This window comes from Oryctolagus cuniculus, chromosome 7 (assembly GCF_964237555.1).
Source record: "Oryctolagus cuniculus chromosome 7, mOryCun1.1, whole genome shotgun sequence".
Taxonomy (NCBI): Eukaryota; Metazoa; Chordata; class Mammalia; order Lagomorpha; family Leporidae; genus Oryctolagus; species Oryctolagus cuniculus.
In genome coordinates this window covers 155,366,864-155,381,343 of record NC_091438.1, presented here as the reverse complement: position 1 = coordinate 155,381,343, position 14,480 = coordinate 155,366,864, and the positions used below count along the sequence as shown (strand labels likewise).

The following is a 14,480-nucleotide window of genomic DNA, read 5'->3' as shown; positions in this document are numbered from 1 at the left end:
CCGGGGTCCTGTCCCTGTCGGAGCCAGCCGAGCTCCCAAAGACCCCAAGGGCTGGCTTGAGATACGGAACCGCCCGCCTCCCAGGTTGGCACCTTTGCGGCTCCCAGGGCGGATGCGGCACCCACGGAAGCCGCTGCTGTCACGCGGGGAAAGACGCTTCTCCTATCCACCGGCCTTCTCCGGAGAGTGGGGGCCCCAGCCTTCTGCACACAGCACAGGTTGGGGTGGCTCCGGGGACGCGCCCGGCGGCTCTGCTCCGGGTCCCAGCCGCGTCACGGGGGATGCGTGGCGTTTTTCTCCGCCTGCTTGGATTCCATCGCGGCTGCTGCCGCCGCCGCTGGCAGGCGGTTAGGGCTCCCGCGGCTGGCACTTCCTGAGCTGTGGGCACGAAGAGGTTACAGCGGGCCCGGAGCGCGCTGAGCTGAGCGAGCGCTTCCCTCTGCATCCAGGATCTCCTCTCCAAGTAGCGGCCCTCCGGCTCGCGGCGCTGGGGGCGGCGGCGGCGGCTGGGGGCGCCTGCACTGCGTCGCGCTGGGCGCCCCCACGGCCCCGCGAGGAAGGGGCAGGAGCCGGAAGGCGAAGGTATCCGTGGCGGCGGAGTGAAGGAAGAACCAGGGTCTCCGGGCGGACGCCCCCCGCTGCAGCCCGCGGCCCCCGACGCTCTGGACCCAGGCCCGCGGCGCGGGAACCAGAGAGCTGCGAGCGGGCGCTGGGAGCAGCGGGGCGGCGCCTGCGAGGCCAGTTCCCCCGGGAGGGAGCCGGGGGCAGCCTCTCGCTCCCGGCCTGGCTCCCAGGAAAGGAGCCGCAGCTGGCCCTGGACCTCAGCCGGGGGCTGACAGCTCCTGTGGACTCTGTCCCTTCCAGGTGACCCCAGGAGAGGCAGACTCGGGGTGGGGAGGGGGCTGCGAGCAAGTGCCCCTCACCCTTGCTGGACAAGCCGAAACAACCACTGTGGCTTCTCCGGTGCACCCCACCGGTGCTGCTGGAGCCACGGTCATTTCTACCCCGACTGGTGTTTGCGCGAGTGAGGAGAGGAAGAGGCACCGTCAACTGCACAGCCTCAGGCCAGCAGTTCCTGAGCCAACCCCGGAGTCCTGTCCTGGGACCCTTTAAGGTGCTGACAGCTGCCATAGGGCCAGCACCTGAGAGCGCGGCAGAGCCATGGAGTCCACAGTGGCCACGTCCGGGTCTGCCGCAGGCCCCGTCACCTTCTCCCACGTCTTCGGTCAGCAGTGCCAGCTTATGGAAGCAGGTAGGAGCTGTCGTGCGTGCTGTCCCCTTTCCTCCTGCCTGCTTCGTCTCTTTCTTGATTTAATTTGGGGAGCGAGGCTCGACCAGCCAGAGACGTGGCAATAATAAAGTTTCTAGAACTTGTCGTGGGCCTGAGCGCACCGCTGGGGCGCCGTGAGAGGGGGTTCACCCCGCTTTTGTCTTTTGCCGGCTGTTTGGTGTCTGGTGAGCTGGAGGAAGAGGAGGGTGCCTCAGGAGGGGTCTGATGATGCGATTGTGGCCGTCTGTCCAGGCAGGCGCCGGTCTGTCCATCTGCCTCCTGCTGCTTCCGGGTTACGCTGGGGCCTTGCCGGCGGCTGCTGGAGTAGCAGAGGCACCCTGAAGTCTTCCCCGGGCCGCTCCGAGCATCGCCTGCCGGCTCCTGCCTCGCGGTGTGGCTTCCTCATTAGTCTCCACCCGTGGGTTTGTCTTGCGAATGGCTCATGCTCTCTACAGAAGGGAAAAGTTGCCGAGTGGTGCCGGCCATCTTGCTGGGATGCGCATCTGGTCACAGAGCCAGGTGTGGGCGTGTGGCTCGGGGCTCTGGGACTGAGCCCACATGTGCGTAAGGTGCCTGCTTCCCGGCCTTTCTGGAGCTCATCGTGGTCGCAAAGGCCCGAGTGTTCCTCCGGCAGGTGTTAAGTGTTAGTGGTGCATTTTGGCTCTGCGTCTCAGGGAGGTGAGGAGAAGAGCAGTGTCTTGGGAGTCTGGGGGCCTGGGCCGGGGTCATCTGACTGTGGAAGTTGCAGACCCCACCCCCTTCCCTAGGGTGTCCTCAGGCTGCAGAGTGAGAGACGTGGCCTGGGGGCTGCACGGTCCGTGCAGGCCCTCGGTGCTGTGAGCCCAGGGGAGCATGGCTCCTGGGGGTGACAGGCTGAGCTGGCTTCTTAGACGGGATGTGTCCGCCCCCCCGGGGGCAGCTGGAGGAGAAGGTGAGTGATGGCTGTGGAGCCGGACTTGGCTGGGTTTGGGTCCCAGCTTCACTTGCAAGCTGTGTGGCCTCAGGCCAGTGGCTTAGCCTCTCTGCACGTTGCATTGGTCCTTGGTGGAGTGGTGATGGTAGCTGCCGCTATGGCAAAGCCGGGATAAGCTTGTGTGGTGGTCAGGCCTCTGAGGAGAGGCGCCTTAGACGCTTTTAGGATGGAAGGTGGGCACTCTGAACTCCCCTACCCACACCTGCGGCCTGCGAACCTCTCGCACTCTGGGCACAGTGTTTTATCTGGAGAGGCTTAGGTTCCATTCTGCAAAGGGGCAGAGCTCGGAGGCCCTGGGCTTGGGCTCCCGGCACAGTTCTCCTCCCCTGGGGTTGCTGGGTGAAGGCAGACTGGCTTTCTAGAATGCCTCCCCTGTGGCTTCATTCTCTTCCCTTTGGAAGCACCCGGGCCTAAATCAGGCCATGAAACGCACACGCACACACACACACACACACTCTCTCTCTCTCTCTCTTTTAAACCCATCCTTTATGTCAAGAGAGCAATACAGTGTGGAAGAATGATGCCCAGTGGTCTCCAGGGAGAGCACGCTCCCAGAAGACGCGCAGAGGAATATTAACCTCGAAGTCCAGAGAGCGCGCTCCCGGGGGAGGCGGAAGGGATGGGGCACAAGCTCTGAGCCCTGTGTACCCCAGCGAGCACCCAAAGGAGCCCTCCGGTAGTGCAGGTAGTGATCCTGCATACTCACTGAGGACCTACTGTGTGCTCTGCACAGTGCCAGGAACCACTGGCTCTGGGGATGGAGAGTCCCTTACAGCTTGTCCAGTGTGAGTCCAGCTAAGGAAATGACACGTGATGTGACCCTTCCTGTGTGCTTCACTTACATGTGTTTGTGTCATTCATGCAGATTAACCAATTTCCATGGGCAAAGCAAACACGCAGGGCTGCCTGCACACCCACCACGTTCACACCACTCAGGAAGGTAAACCGTGGTCTGAGCTCTGGACTCCCGAAGTGTGTGGTCCCTGACGCTGATTGGGTTCATCTTTTGCATCTGTGTACATCTCATGTCAGGAGAGGCTGGGTCATGGCAGTGCAGCAGTGGGTGCCTAATGTGGGGTGGGTGGGAGGGGGGTGAGCACTGGGGGACACCTGGCTTGGCCATTGTTAAGACAGATCAAAACTCTGACCCGGTTGGCAGCAGTGGGGCCATGGAGGGATGAGGATGGTGTTCTGTCTCATTCGGAGCCACCTCTGCTGTTGCTGACTGTGTGGGCTTCATAAACGCGAGAGCCCTTGACCAGCGATTGGCAAACGACAGTCCCGGGAAAGAACGTGGCCCACTACTTTTGTAAATAAAGTTTTATTGACACACAGCCATCCCTCATTCCTGTACATTTGTCTGTGGTTGCTTTTGTACTACAGTGGTGAAGTTGAGTAGTTGGGACCAAGACCAGATGGCCTCTAAAGCTGAAGAGATTTTAAAAATTCATTTATGTGAGAGACAGAGTGAGCGAGCTCCCATCTGCTAGGTCACTTCCCACAGGCCTGCCACAGATGGTTGGGCCAGGAAGTCAGTCCCGGTCTCCTGCATGGGGAGCAGGGCCCCAGCTACTTGAGTTGTGGCCTGCTGCCTCCCAGAGTCTGCAGGAAGCCAGGATTGAGAATGGAGCCATAACTTGAACCCGGGCATATAATATGGGATGTGCCTGTCTAAGCAAGGTCTATGCCAAATAGACCTTGGCCCATGCAAATGTTTAGCTCCTGGCTCCCTGCAGGTGAGCCCTACCCTAGAGCCATAGACAGAGCACAGACTGGTGGACAGCATAGCTCGGGGTGGTGTCCATGGCTCATGGCTGAGTCTGGCTCCTACTGATGCTTCCTCGTCGGTGCCTTTGATGCTTCTCTATACCTGGGCTTTCTCACCCCTCACCTGCAGCCCCCCACGTCACCTTGCACATGCGTGCCAGGGGTTGCTTCAGGAAGCATTTGTGAGATCAGGAGCCCCCACCTGCGCCCAGATCCACAGGCCCCGAGCTGGACAAGGTCATTGCTGTCCCATCTTCACAGCCACCCTGCAGGTGGTGCAGTTCCTAAGTGATGAGCCGTCATTGGCCCAGCTGGGCCTGACCCCAAAGCCTGTCCCTGAAGAAGGCGTTCTACAAATCCTGCAGAGGGTTCCACACCTGTGTGTGGTGTGGCTCAAGGATGTGGAGACAGCAGGCTTCTGGATCTTTCCGTGGCTTGGCTGCTGTCACCCCCACCCCCACCCCCACCCCATTCTCCATGGTCCTAATCCCTGTCTTGAATGGTTAGCCCTATAAAGAAGTCAATCTTGTTCTATCTCCAACCCCAGCCCCAATTTCTTCCCCTTCCTGTTGTCCCATCATAGCCCCAAATGGCAGGGCTCGCACAGGCGTGACCTGTGGCGGCTGGCATTCCCCAGGCTTCCGGCCTGATCCCCTGCAGGTGGGGGCTGGGGCCGCCCTCCCAGGCAGGGCATTGCTGTTGCTGCAGTGGTTTCTGATGCCTTACAGGGGTGCTGGGAGGAACAGCCCGGGGCAGGGGGCAGGGGGCAGGAGGGAGGGGTGCAGCAGCCAGACTCGAGCTGCTGTCCCATGGCCCTCAGAGGAGCAGAGAAAGGCCCCTCCTCCGTCTTCTCCCAGGCTGCCCGAGTGTTTGGCGAGGCGCCCCTCCGACCTGGTGCTTGGTTGCATCTCCGCTGTGGGCTCTGACTCATTCCTTGGCCTGGATGTCTTCTGGGTGGGTGACCCCGGGGCGCTTCCTCTCTTGGGTCAGGCTCTGGTTTTGCTACACTGCCCCTGGGTCACTCGAGTTGATCCCCGGTCTGTCTCATTTGGACAGAAAGCATTTCAGCGGGGTTGCTTTGCTAGAGCAGAATCACTCATGTCATTCACACATGCCCCTCCCACGTGTCTGCTGAGGTTGCATGGGTCCAGGCCCGGCTCGGGAGAGAGAGGCAGAGAGGAGGGGAAGGGAAGGGACGCGGCTTCAGCACCTGCACTGCTGGTGCTCTGCTCTGTTCCTGGGCTGCAGCTGAGAAGCCACGTGAGACCCCTCACTGTCAAGGTTGGCTAACGGGTGGTCCCATGTCCTGCACCCGTGGACACTCACACGTATGCAAGCCTCACGTGCGCCTGTCTCAGCTGTCCTGCTGGTACCCGGAGCCAGGCTTGGTCGCCTTGTGACTTCATTATCTTGCTTCTTCTGAAGGCTGCCAGCTACAGCCCTGCTGTTAGGGACATGCAGGGGTCTTTCTGAATACGTGGCCTGCATGTGTGCATGTGGGAGCCACTTGCCAAATCTGTGACCAGGAAGGGAGCGAGCTAACATCTGTGGCGTCTGTGTGAGCTGAGCGCATCAGGGGCTTCTGCCAGAGTGCGACAGAGGAAGACGAGCAAAGAAGAAAGGGTGCTCCCCCGGGCTCCGGCCGGGCAGGGCCGTGGTGTGAAGGCTCCCTGCAGGTCTGTGCCTCTGGCCTGCCTGTTTCCCCAGTGGGGACAGCCTGCGTTTCCACTCCACATACTGCCCATGGTCGTGCACACTAGAGCTAACGCCCGCTGAGCGCTGTTCCGGAGTGGTCAGGGTGCTAAGTGCTTTCCTGTCTCCCCCTCGAAAGGCAAGCAAAGTCACGCCAGGCAAGCACTGTCACCCCATTTTGCAGGTGAAGAAACTGAGGCCCAACTGGGAAGGATTTCCCTTCACTGGTTAGTTGGTGGCTGGGCCAGGCTTCACACCTCTTCCTTCTGCACACCTCTCCAGAAAGTCAACTCCAGAGGTGCTGGCTGACTTCCACAGTCGACAGATGTTGGCTGAATGCATGTGGAACCTGTCGTCCCGGGCTCACAGCGTCTCTTGGGATGAGTTGCGCTGTGTTGTGATTTCTGCGTGTGAGACTGAGCTTCCCGGGGTCAGGAGCCGTCAGCCGGGTCATCCCTGGGTCCTCCAAACCTCCCCGGTGCTGGCAGCCTCGCGGCTTTCACGGGCGAGGTGCTGCCATGTGTCGCCCACCCGATCACCAGGCCTTTTTGCAGGATGACCAGCGGCCTTGGGAGGAGCCCTTGGCAGACTAGAATTGTGTTGGCGGGACCTGGAAATGCGAAATGGCGGGATGCCCACTCTCTCTCTCTTAGGAGCATCCTCCTGGAATCCCCACGTCAGCTGGAAGAATGAGCGTTGTGGTCCCATGGGCCGATCAAACTGCAGGCCTGCCCCCAGGGTGGGTGTCATGGACCCAGTGGAGGGCACCGGCCACTGGCCCCCTGCCCTGCTCCCACTCCAGCCTCCAGGTGGAGTAGCCCGGCCACTCTCTGGTGGTCTTCTTGGGCTACTGCAGCTGTGATGCACCGTCACTGACACCCCCTTGGATTACAATGTGACCCTGATTCCCGCCAATGGTGTTTTATTGGAGGAAAAGCAACAGGACCAGGCTGGGTCCTCAGGCGCTGGAACAAGCAGGGTGGGTGGTGGCCCGGCTTGTGGGTAGCAGCTTCCCCAGCGTCCTGGCCATGTGGTTGTAGAATGCAATTAAGAGCTCTTGCAGCTTGGGTTCAAATCCCACTTCTGCCATTCCAAGCTGTGTGACCTTGGGCAGGTACCTTAATCTCTCTGAGCATAGTTTCCTCACCTATAAAATGAGGATCTTTGTTTATTTTTCTTAGGGCTGTAGATTGAGTCTGACAACGAGTTGCTATGTGTAAGGTGTTTATCTCAGAGCCTGGCACAGGATGTAGTTTACAGAAGCATTTGCTGCCACTGCTTCTTATTAGTGTGGTTGCTGTGTCTTGTTTAGTGAGACAACGTTTAGTAACACTGGGAACTTAGACTTTCCCTGGGACTGTGTCTAAAGTTGCTACTTCCTTTCTATGGTAGATCATTGAAGTTTAAGAAAATAAAACTCAGTATTTGTTCTTGCCTTGATTTCCCTAGGGCGGGAGTCAACAGAGTTACAAAAATAAATTTCCACCCATCACAGAAGGAAGTTGCGACAAGGGTTTTCCCTGGACCCCGGTTGCCTGGGGGAGGCAGTGTGTGTGTGTGTGTGTGTGTGTGTGTCTTGCTGGTGTGTAACAAACAGTATCCACATTCACGCTGCAGCGTGTTCTTGTTTGCCTGTTAAATTACACGGTCCCCCTCAACAGGGGGCAGCTGAATAAATAAAACTCAGAATGACCCTTACAGAAGGCAGAGCGTCTGAGCCTGGAGGAAGCAGTTTAGGGTGAAGAAGCTGGTCGCTGGAAGAAGTGAATATTTGATCCGATGTGGAGGCCAGCAGGCCGGGTGCGCTGGGGCTGCTTCCCAGGGCCCTTGGGGGGCTGCTGGTGTGGTCGGGTCTTATGCTCCGCAGTCCCCCTTGTCCCGCGGGGAGTGGATGTGTCGGCCCCGGTGAGAGATTGAGAATCCCTGCAGTTTCGAGTTGACGCGCTCAGTACCCATCTGCAGGTCTCCTGGCCAGTTTCTAGGCTGCTTCCAGCATCTTCTGTGAGATTCCCGGCTTTTGTGCTGGGTTCCTACACGCGTGTGAGGTGTTCCACGTGTCCCCCCGGCACATTCCTGGGTTGCTGCACATGTGAACACATGTGTCCTTCCAACTGCGGGGCCAGCGTCTCCGAATCCTTGCCACGCTGCGTGTGCCGACCTCCGTGGCAGGGCGTGCGGTACGGTTGTGATCAGTGCCCCTCACTGAGCGGCTGTCAAGTTCCCCTTCGTTGTGGGTACCTGGAAATGAGTGGCAGGGGATGGGGAGTAGAAGCAAATAAAGAGGTGGAGCTGAGGTTCCATGGTGCTCTGATTTCTTCATTTATTCAAGAGGCAGAGAGAGAGGGAGAGAGAGTGAGCGAACTCCTGTTTGGTTCATTTCCCAAATGCCCACGTGATTAGAGCCGATGCTGGAGCTGGGCCAGGGCCAGGGCTGGGAACAGGGAACAGGGGACGCCATCCCAGGCTCCCCTGTGGGCCGCAGGATCCCAATCACGCGAACCCTCCTTGCAGCCCAGGTCTGTGTTAGCAGGAAGCTGGAGTCAGGAGCCAGAGGCAGGTGTTGAACCAGGGCACTCCTGAGTGGGACACAGACTTCTGACTGCTGTCTTAGCCACAGACTGAATGCCTGCCTATGCACACCAGTCTTTGTCCCGAGGGTCTGTCAGCCCAGAGGGGTTGACATAGCAGGTGAGCGCATCGTGGAATGAAGGTCTTAGCTGAGCCTTCGATGCCCGAGCCCCCCCACAGCCCAGGGTGGTCAGCAGCCCTGCGGGGCAAAGGGATGCCTACGCGACTGGGCAGGTCATGATGGGCCCTGCTGAGAGGGGAGGAAAGGGGTGCATGTGGGGAGTGAGGTAGGGATCGCGCTTCCCCAGGGCTCTCTGCACAAAGTGCTGGGATCCAGTACCTAGCGGGTGTCCTGCTCCAGGCTGGCCGCCCTATAAGGAAGGGACTTTTCTTCTCCAGTGTGTGGGTGCCGTAGACTTGGCCTTTTGGTTTGGTCTGTCTTGGACGTGCTTGGTGGGTCAGCCTGACTACATGTGGGCTGTTTTCAGGAAGCCCAAAGATGCAGCTTCTCCTCGCTCCCAACCCTCCCCAGGTCAACATGGAAACGGGGGTCAAAGCTCTAACCAGACCGCTCCCCACCTCTTCCCAAGTGAAATGCAGTGGCTGTGTGTCTTGGGGGGGGGGGATGTTGTGGTGCAGTGGTTTGCAAAGCTGCTCGGGATGCCTGCATCCTATGTTGGAGTTTCTGGATCTGAGTCTTTTTTTTTTTTTTTTTTTTTTTTTTTTTAAGATTTATTTTATTTATTTGAAAGAGTTACAGGGAGAGGTAGAAACAGAGATAAAGGTCTTCCATCTGCTGGTTGATTCCCCAGATGGCCACAACAGCCTGTGCTGCGCTGATCAGAAGCCAGGAGCTTCTTCTGGGTCTTCCATGCACGTGCAGGGGCCCAAGCACTTGGGCCATCTTCTACTGCTTTCCCAGGCCACAGCAGAGAGCTGGATCGGAAGAGAGCAGCCAGGACTGGAACTGGCACCCATGTGGGATGCCGGTGCTTCAGGCCAGGGCTTTAACCCGCTGCGCCACAGTGCTGGCCCCTGGATCTGAGTCTTGGCTACTCTGCTTTCTATCCAGATTCCTGCCGATGTGCACCTGGGGTGCAGCAGTTGATGACTCTACTACTTGGGTCCCTGCCACTCATGGGGGGAGGCCCAGGTGGAGCTTCTCCTGGTCTTGTCCTGGTTCAGTCTCGGCTGCTGTGGGCATGTGGGGCCTGAGCCAGTAGATGGAAGATCTGTCTCTTTGTCTCTCTGCATTTCAAATAAATAAGATAATTATTAATAAAATAATTATAGTCATAATATACAATAATATAGATAACATAATTATAAGCACTTTGCTGTAAATGACTGAATTGTGGAGAAAATGAGCTCCTGATGTCCTGGGAGTCCCACCCCTCCCCCACCTGTTAGGGGGACAGTCACACCTTGATGAGTCCCTCGTCCTGGAGTTGGACTCTTTCATCTGGACGTCAGTTCCATTGCCCAGTTCAGGCCTCATCTCCCGAAGCACGTGAGGAGTAAGCCCGGTGAGACAGACCGGGAGCCTGGGCTTTTCTCTGGGAGGTGAATGTGTTGTCTTGATTCCTTTCTATTAACTATTCTCTCTAGTGCCTCTGCTCACCTTTGTTTTGATCTGTAGTGCCTCACACCGATGTGGCTGGGAGGGAGCCAGACAGAAGGTCAAGTCCAGGGTTCTCCCATTGGAGGGTGATGATGGAACTGAAATGGAGCCCAGGCAGCAGCCAGGTGGGCTGCACTGGGCTGCACTTGTAGCTCTGGGTTCCTGAACCTGGGAATCTTCCCTCTGACCTTGAAGTCAGTCCAGTTGTCGAGTGAGGACAGGTTAGGCCTCTTGGAGAGAGGATGGGTGGGGGACAGGTGTCAAGGGAGGAGGTGGGAGGAGAGAAGGGGTTCAGTTCAGGGAGTGGGGTGGCAGGGCACTTCACAGAGGCAGCTAAAGTGACTCCACACTGCTCTGGGCAGGAGAGTCCCCTGGGTACGTGCATGGGCTGGACGTCTTAGTCTCATTTTTGTGGTGAGAAGTGACCCTAAGAAGGGATTTCCAGAGTCCCTGGGTGACCACAGCTCCAACAGGTGCACAGGAGAGGATGGGTCTCCAGGAAGTGGGCAGGACTCCTGGCCTTTCCTTGGAAAGACTGAGATGGGCCACCCCTTGGAGGGCCCTGATGGACCCGAGGTCTGCCGGGGAACATGAGTGAGATCTGTGTGGAGTCAGTGGTGGGCTCAGCAGCCTTCAGCCCATTCCAGACAGCTGGGTGGAGCGTCAGGACCACCAGAGAGCAGTGGGGGGGGGGGGTGGGGAGATGGAGGCAGAGCTGGGAGGTGCCTGGGATGCTGAGGCCGGGACACAGCTTCGCCAGCACAGAGGAGACGGCGGTGCCTCGGCAGGTGCCAGGCAACAGTGTCTCTGGAGGAGGCGGCTCCTCCTCACCTCCAGTGGGCACCCCCGCCCTGCCTGTGACGCAGGGAAAACTGGAGCGAGTGTGAAGGGTCCCATCGCAGGAGGCAGGCCGGTCCCAGCCGACAATCACGAAGGGTGGGTGCCGGGACCAGCTCCAGAAGAGAGCCACCACCGGGCTCTGACGTGTCTAGTTCCATCCTGGCTGCTGCTGCTGAGTGCGGTCAGCGGGATGGGGGTGTCTGGGCGGAACCGTTCTCCCCGGCATCTGGGGGGGGGCGTTCCCGTCTGCTGCGGCTGGCTCTGTCGGTCCTGGGCCGTCTTCCTGTGGGCCACCTGCCTTTCCTGTGGGTTTGCTTTTAGCGTCTTGGTCCTGGCAGCTGTGGAGCTGCACGACAGCGTGTCCAGGTCGGGATCCAGTTCCATGTCTCCACTGGGGGTCTGTGCGCCCGGATCTGAGGGTTTGGGTCTCAGTTCTGGAAAAGTTCAGCTGCTGCGGTTTTTGAACGTGGATTCTCTCCCGTTCTGTCCCTCCCTTTCCTCTCTGACCTGCACTGCACGTCTCCATCCGGATTCTTCCTCACATGTTCCATCGTCAACTCTCTGCTGCATGCTAGATAATGGCTTAGACACTATCTTCTGACATTAATTTTCTTTCTAGCTGTCTGGCCACCCATTTTTCATGGAGTGCCTTTTTTTTTAAACCTCTATGAGTTCTGTTTGAGTAGCTCACAAATATTCCAAGTACTTTTTTTTAAAAAGATTTATTTATTTAAAAGGCAGAGTTACAGAGAGGGAGAGGTAGAGAGAAAGAGGTCTTCCATCCGCTGGTTCACTCCGCAGATGGCCACAACGGCCAGAGCTGGGCTGATCTGAAGCCAGGGTCCAGGAGCTTCTTGCGGGTCTCCGACGCAGGTGCAGGGACCCAAGAACTCGGGCCATCTGCTGCTGCTTTCCTAGGCCACAGCAGGAAGCTGGATTGGAAGTGGAGCAGCCAGGACTAGAACTGGTGCCCATACAGGATGCTGGTGCTGTAGGCAGCAGCTTTAACCACTATGCCACAGCGTCAGCCCCATATTCCAAGTATTGTTTTAAAAGTAATCTCTCTCCTCTCGCTCTTGTCTTCTTGCAGAAGCAGCGGGAGGGCTTGGGTGAGGCCTGTGCAGAGGTGTGTATCACATGTGCGCTGTGTTCGGGGAGGGTCTTGGAATGATGTCATCTGGCACTGTCTGGTCCCTGCCATCCTCAGGACCCAACTCTTATCCAGGAGGAGACTCGAGAGGTAGCCAGACCCAGAGCTGTTGGTCTTTACGTCCTGGTCCAACAAACTTTGCACAAGCAAACCAAACTCAGGCTGTCCTTACCCAGTTTCAGAATGTTTGGGGAAGTTAGTCTAGCAGCCTTCTGACAAGACCACAGCCTCCAAAAGAAAACAGAGCGTCCTAAAGAGAAGCTTCTGGGTGGTGTTGGGAGAACTCCCTCCCTCCCTCCCTCCCTCCCTCCCTCCCTCCCTCCCTTCCTTCCGATTTATTCATTATTTGACAGGCAGAGTTACAAAGGCAGAGAGAGAGAGGTGTTCCATCCACTGGTTCACTCTCCAAATGGCCACAGTGGCCAGACTGGGCTGATCTGGAGCCAGGGCCAGGAGCTTCTTCTGGGTCTTCCATGCGGGTGCAGGGGCCCAAGCACTTGGGCCATCTTCTGCTGCTTTCCCAGGCCACAGCAGAGAGCTGGATGGGAGGTGGAGCAGCCAGCACTCGAACTGGTACCCATATGGGATGCTGCACTGCAGGCGGTGTTTTTACCCACTGCACCACAGCACTGGCCCTTAGGAGAACTTTCCTAATACATCATGAATTTGGACTGGCACGAGGATCCTAGTGCCTGTGCCTGCTGAGGTTAGATGCTTGTGTGGTCCACAGAGAGCTAGGGAGCCTGCTTGTCCCCCCTGGAGCTGGTTCTCTCTGGAGTAATTGGAGCCCGGAGAACACAGCACCAGCACGCAGCGTATAATGTGCATCGGTAGCTGCAGGAAGCACCGGGCACAGCCGGGCGGGCAGAGAGAGCTTGCCATCTCCCCGGCCTGCACACCGTTAATAATTCAAAGACGGCTCTAGCCACATGGTAGCGGCTGATCAGTTTTTCTGCTTGAAATAGAATATTCCTGGACTTTCCTTTATACCTGAAGGCCCGGTTTCTCCTTAGCGCCCTCAGGGAGCCTGGAGCCAGAGAAGCGGGCCTGGCTGTGCACGTGTGGCCTCGTGGCCCAGAAAGTCTGTCACCTGCTCCAGCACAAAAGGCCCCCCACCTTCCTCTGAGGGGGCGGGAAAGGTCGTAGGAAGGGGACTTTGAGACTCGCTTGCTTCCCTGCACAGAGCCCGCTCAGCTGGAGGCCGAAGCTGGTGTCTTTGGCCTTGGAGGTTCTTAGGCCAAGGAAGCTCCGGATAACATAGCCTTGTCCCACCCCCACCCCCACCCCCACCTCCACCCCCCAAAGGACAGAATGTCCGAGAAAAACCCGGTTTGTCAGGTGCTACTGCCCTGGCTGGCCTGGAAGGAAACACAAGGTCCTTTGTGGCCCCTGACATTTGGGAATAGAACCTCAGAGCTGGGCCGAGGCAGAGGGCAGCCGGCAGGGCCCGCCTGGCTCTTCTGGGTGGGGCATTGCTGTTTCGGGAGCCCAGATGTAGCACAAGGAGACCTCTGTGCTGTCAACTTGTCCCTTGGCAGACGAGTGAACTGGGGGGCGGGGAGCTGCTTCACTTTGTAGGGGCACAGCGTTCTCAAGAGGGGCAGTGGGTCAATGTGCAGGGAGCTGATTTCAGGACCCGAGCTCACCCCAAACGGCGGGACCCGGAGCTGTGGCAGATGCCGGTCACCGCACCTGTCTTTTTGCAGACCAAGGACAAAGTACACACCAACCCCCGCGTGCCTTTGGCAAAGCGGGCAAAGCCTGCCCACTGCTGTTCTCCCGTTTCCTCTTAGGGCACGAGGACATGCAAGGTCCCTGGTTCGGGACCAGGACGGAGCTGCTTTCTTATCCCTACGAGATGACTCCACAGAAGAGGAGGTGGCTGTTTGAGTGGAGTTTAGGCAGGAAAGATGAGTGTGTCACAGCGTAAAATAAGATTGAACTTCAGAAAGGACATGGAAATGCATATTATGAAAAAGCTATGCGGTTCCAAATTCTTCGCACCTTAAAACTTTTCTTTCTTTCTTTCTTTCTTTCTTTCTTTCTTTCTTTCTTTCTTTCTTTCTTTCTTTCTTTCTTTCTTTTTTTCTTTTTTTTTTTTTTTTGACAGGCAGAGTGGACAGTGAGAGAGAGAGACAGAGAGAAAGGTCTTCCTTTGCCGTTGGTTCACCCTCCAATGGCCGCCGCGGCCGGCACACCGCGCTGATCCGATAGCAGGAGCCAGGAGCCAGGTGCTTTTCCTGGTCTCCCATGGGGTGCAGGGCCCAAGCACTTGGGCCATCCTCCACTGCACTCCCTGGCCACAGCAGAGAGCTGGACAGGAAGAGGGGCAACCAGGACAGAATCTGGCACCCCAACCAGACTAGAACCCGGTGTGCCGGCGCCGCAAGGCAGAGGATTAGCCTAGTGAGCTGCGGCGCCGGCCAAAACTTACCTTTCAACGCGGTGTTCCCACAGACTTTGTGAAGCGGATGAGGATGATTGCACAGACTTAGGGTCCAGGCAATATCAGGGGTGATTTCGTGATTCCAGAAAGGGGTAATGACTCTGCTGTTGGGTCTGCATGTATCCTAGGATGCCTGATAAATAATAATGGTAT

At 57.7% G+C, this 14,480-nt stretch overlaps 1 protein-coding gene across 3 annotated transcripts in view; it reads left to right on the top strand.

Moving 5' to 3' along the window:
- Positions 1–355: 355 nt before the first annotated feature.
- The window catches only part of KAZN (kazrin, periplakin interacting protein), a 1,000,963-nt gene continuing 986,838 nt past the window's right edge, over positions 356–14,480 (top strand). The window contains exon 1 of one of the 3 annotated variants that reach the window (XM_051834341.2): positions 356–1,252. In XM_051834341.2, coding sequence (XP_051690301.1) covers positions 1,162–1,252 — 91 coding nt within the window. In that variant the 5' untranslated portion in view covers positions 356–1,161. The remainder of the gene's footprint in view (positions 1,253–14,480) is intronic. The other 2 variants (XR_007914879.2, XM_051834344.2) reach the window with 2 other exon arrangements.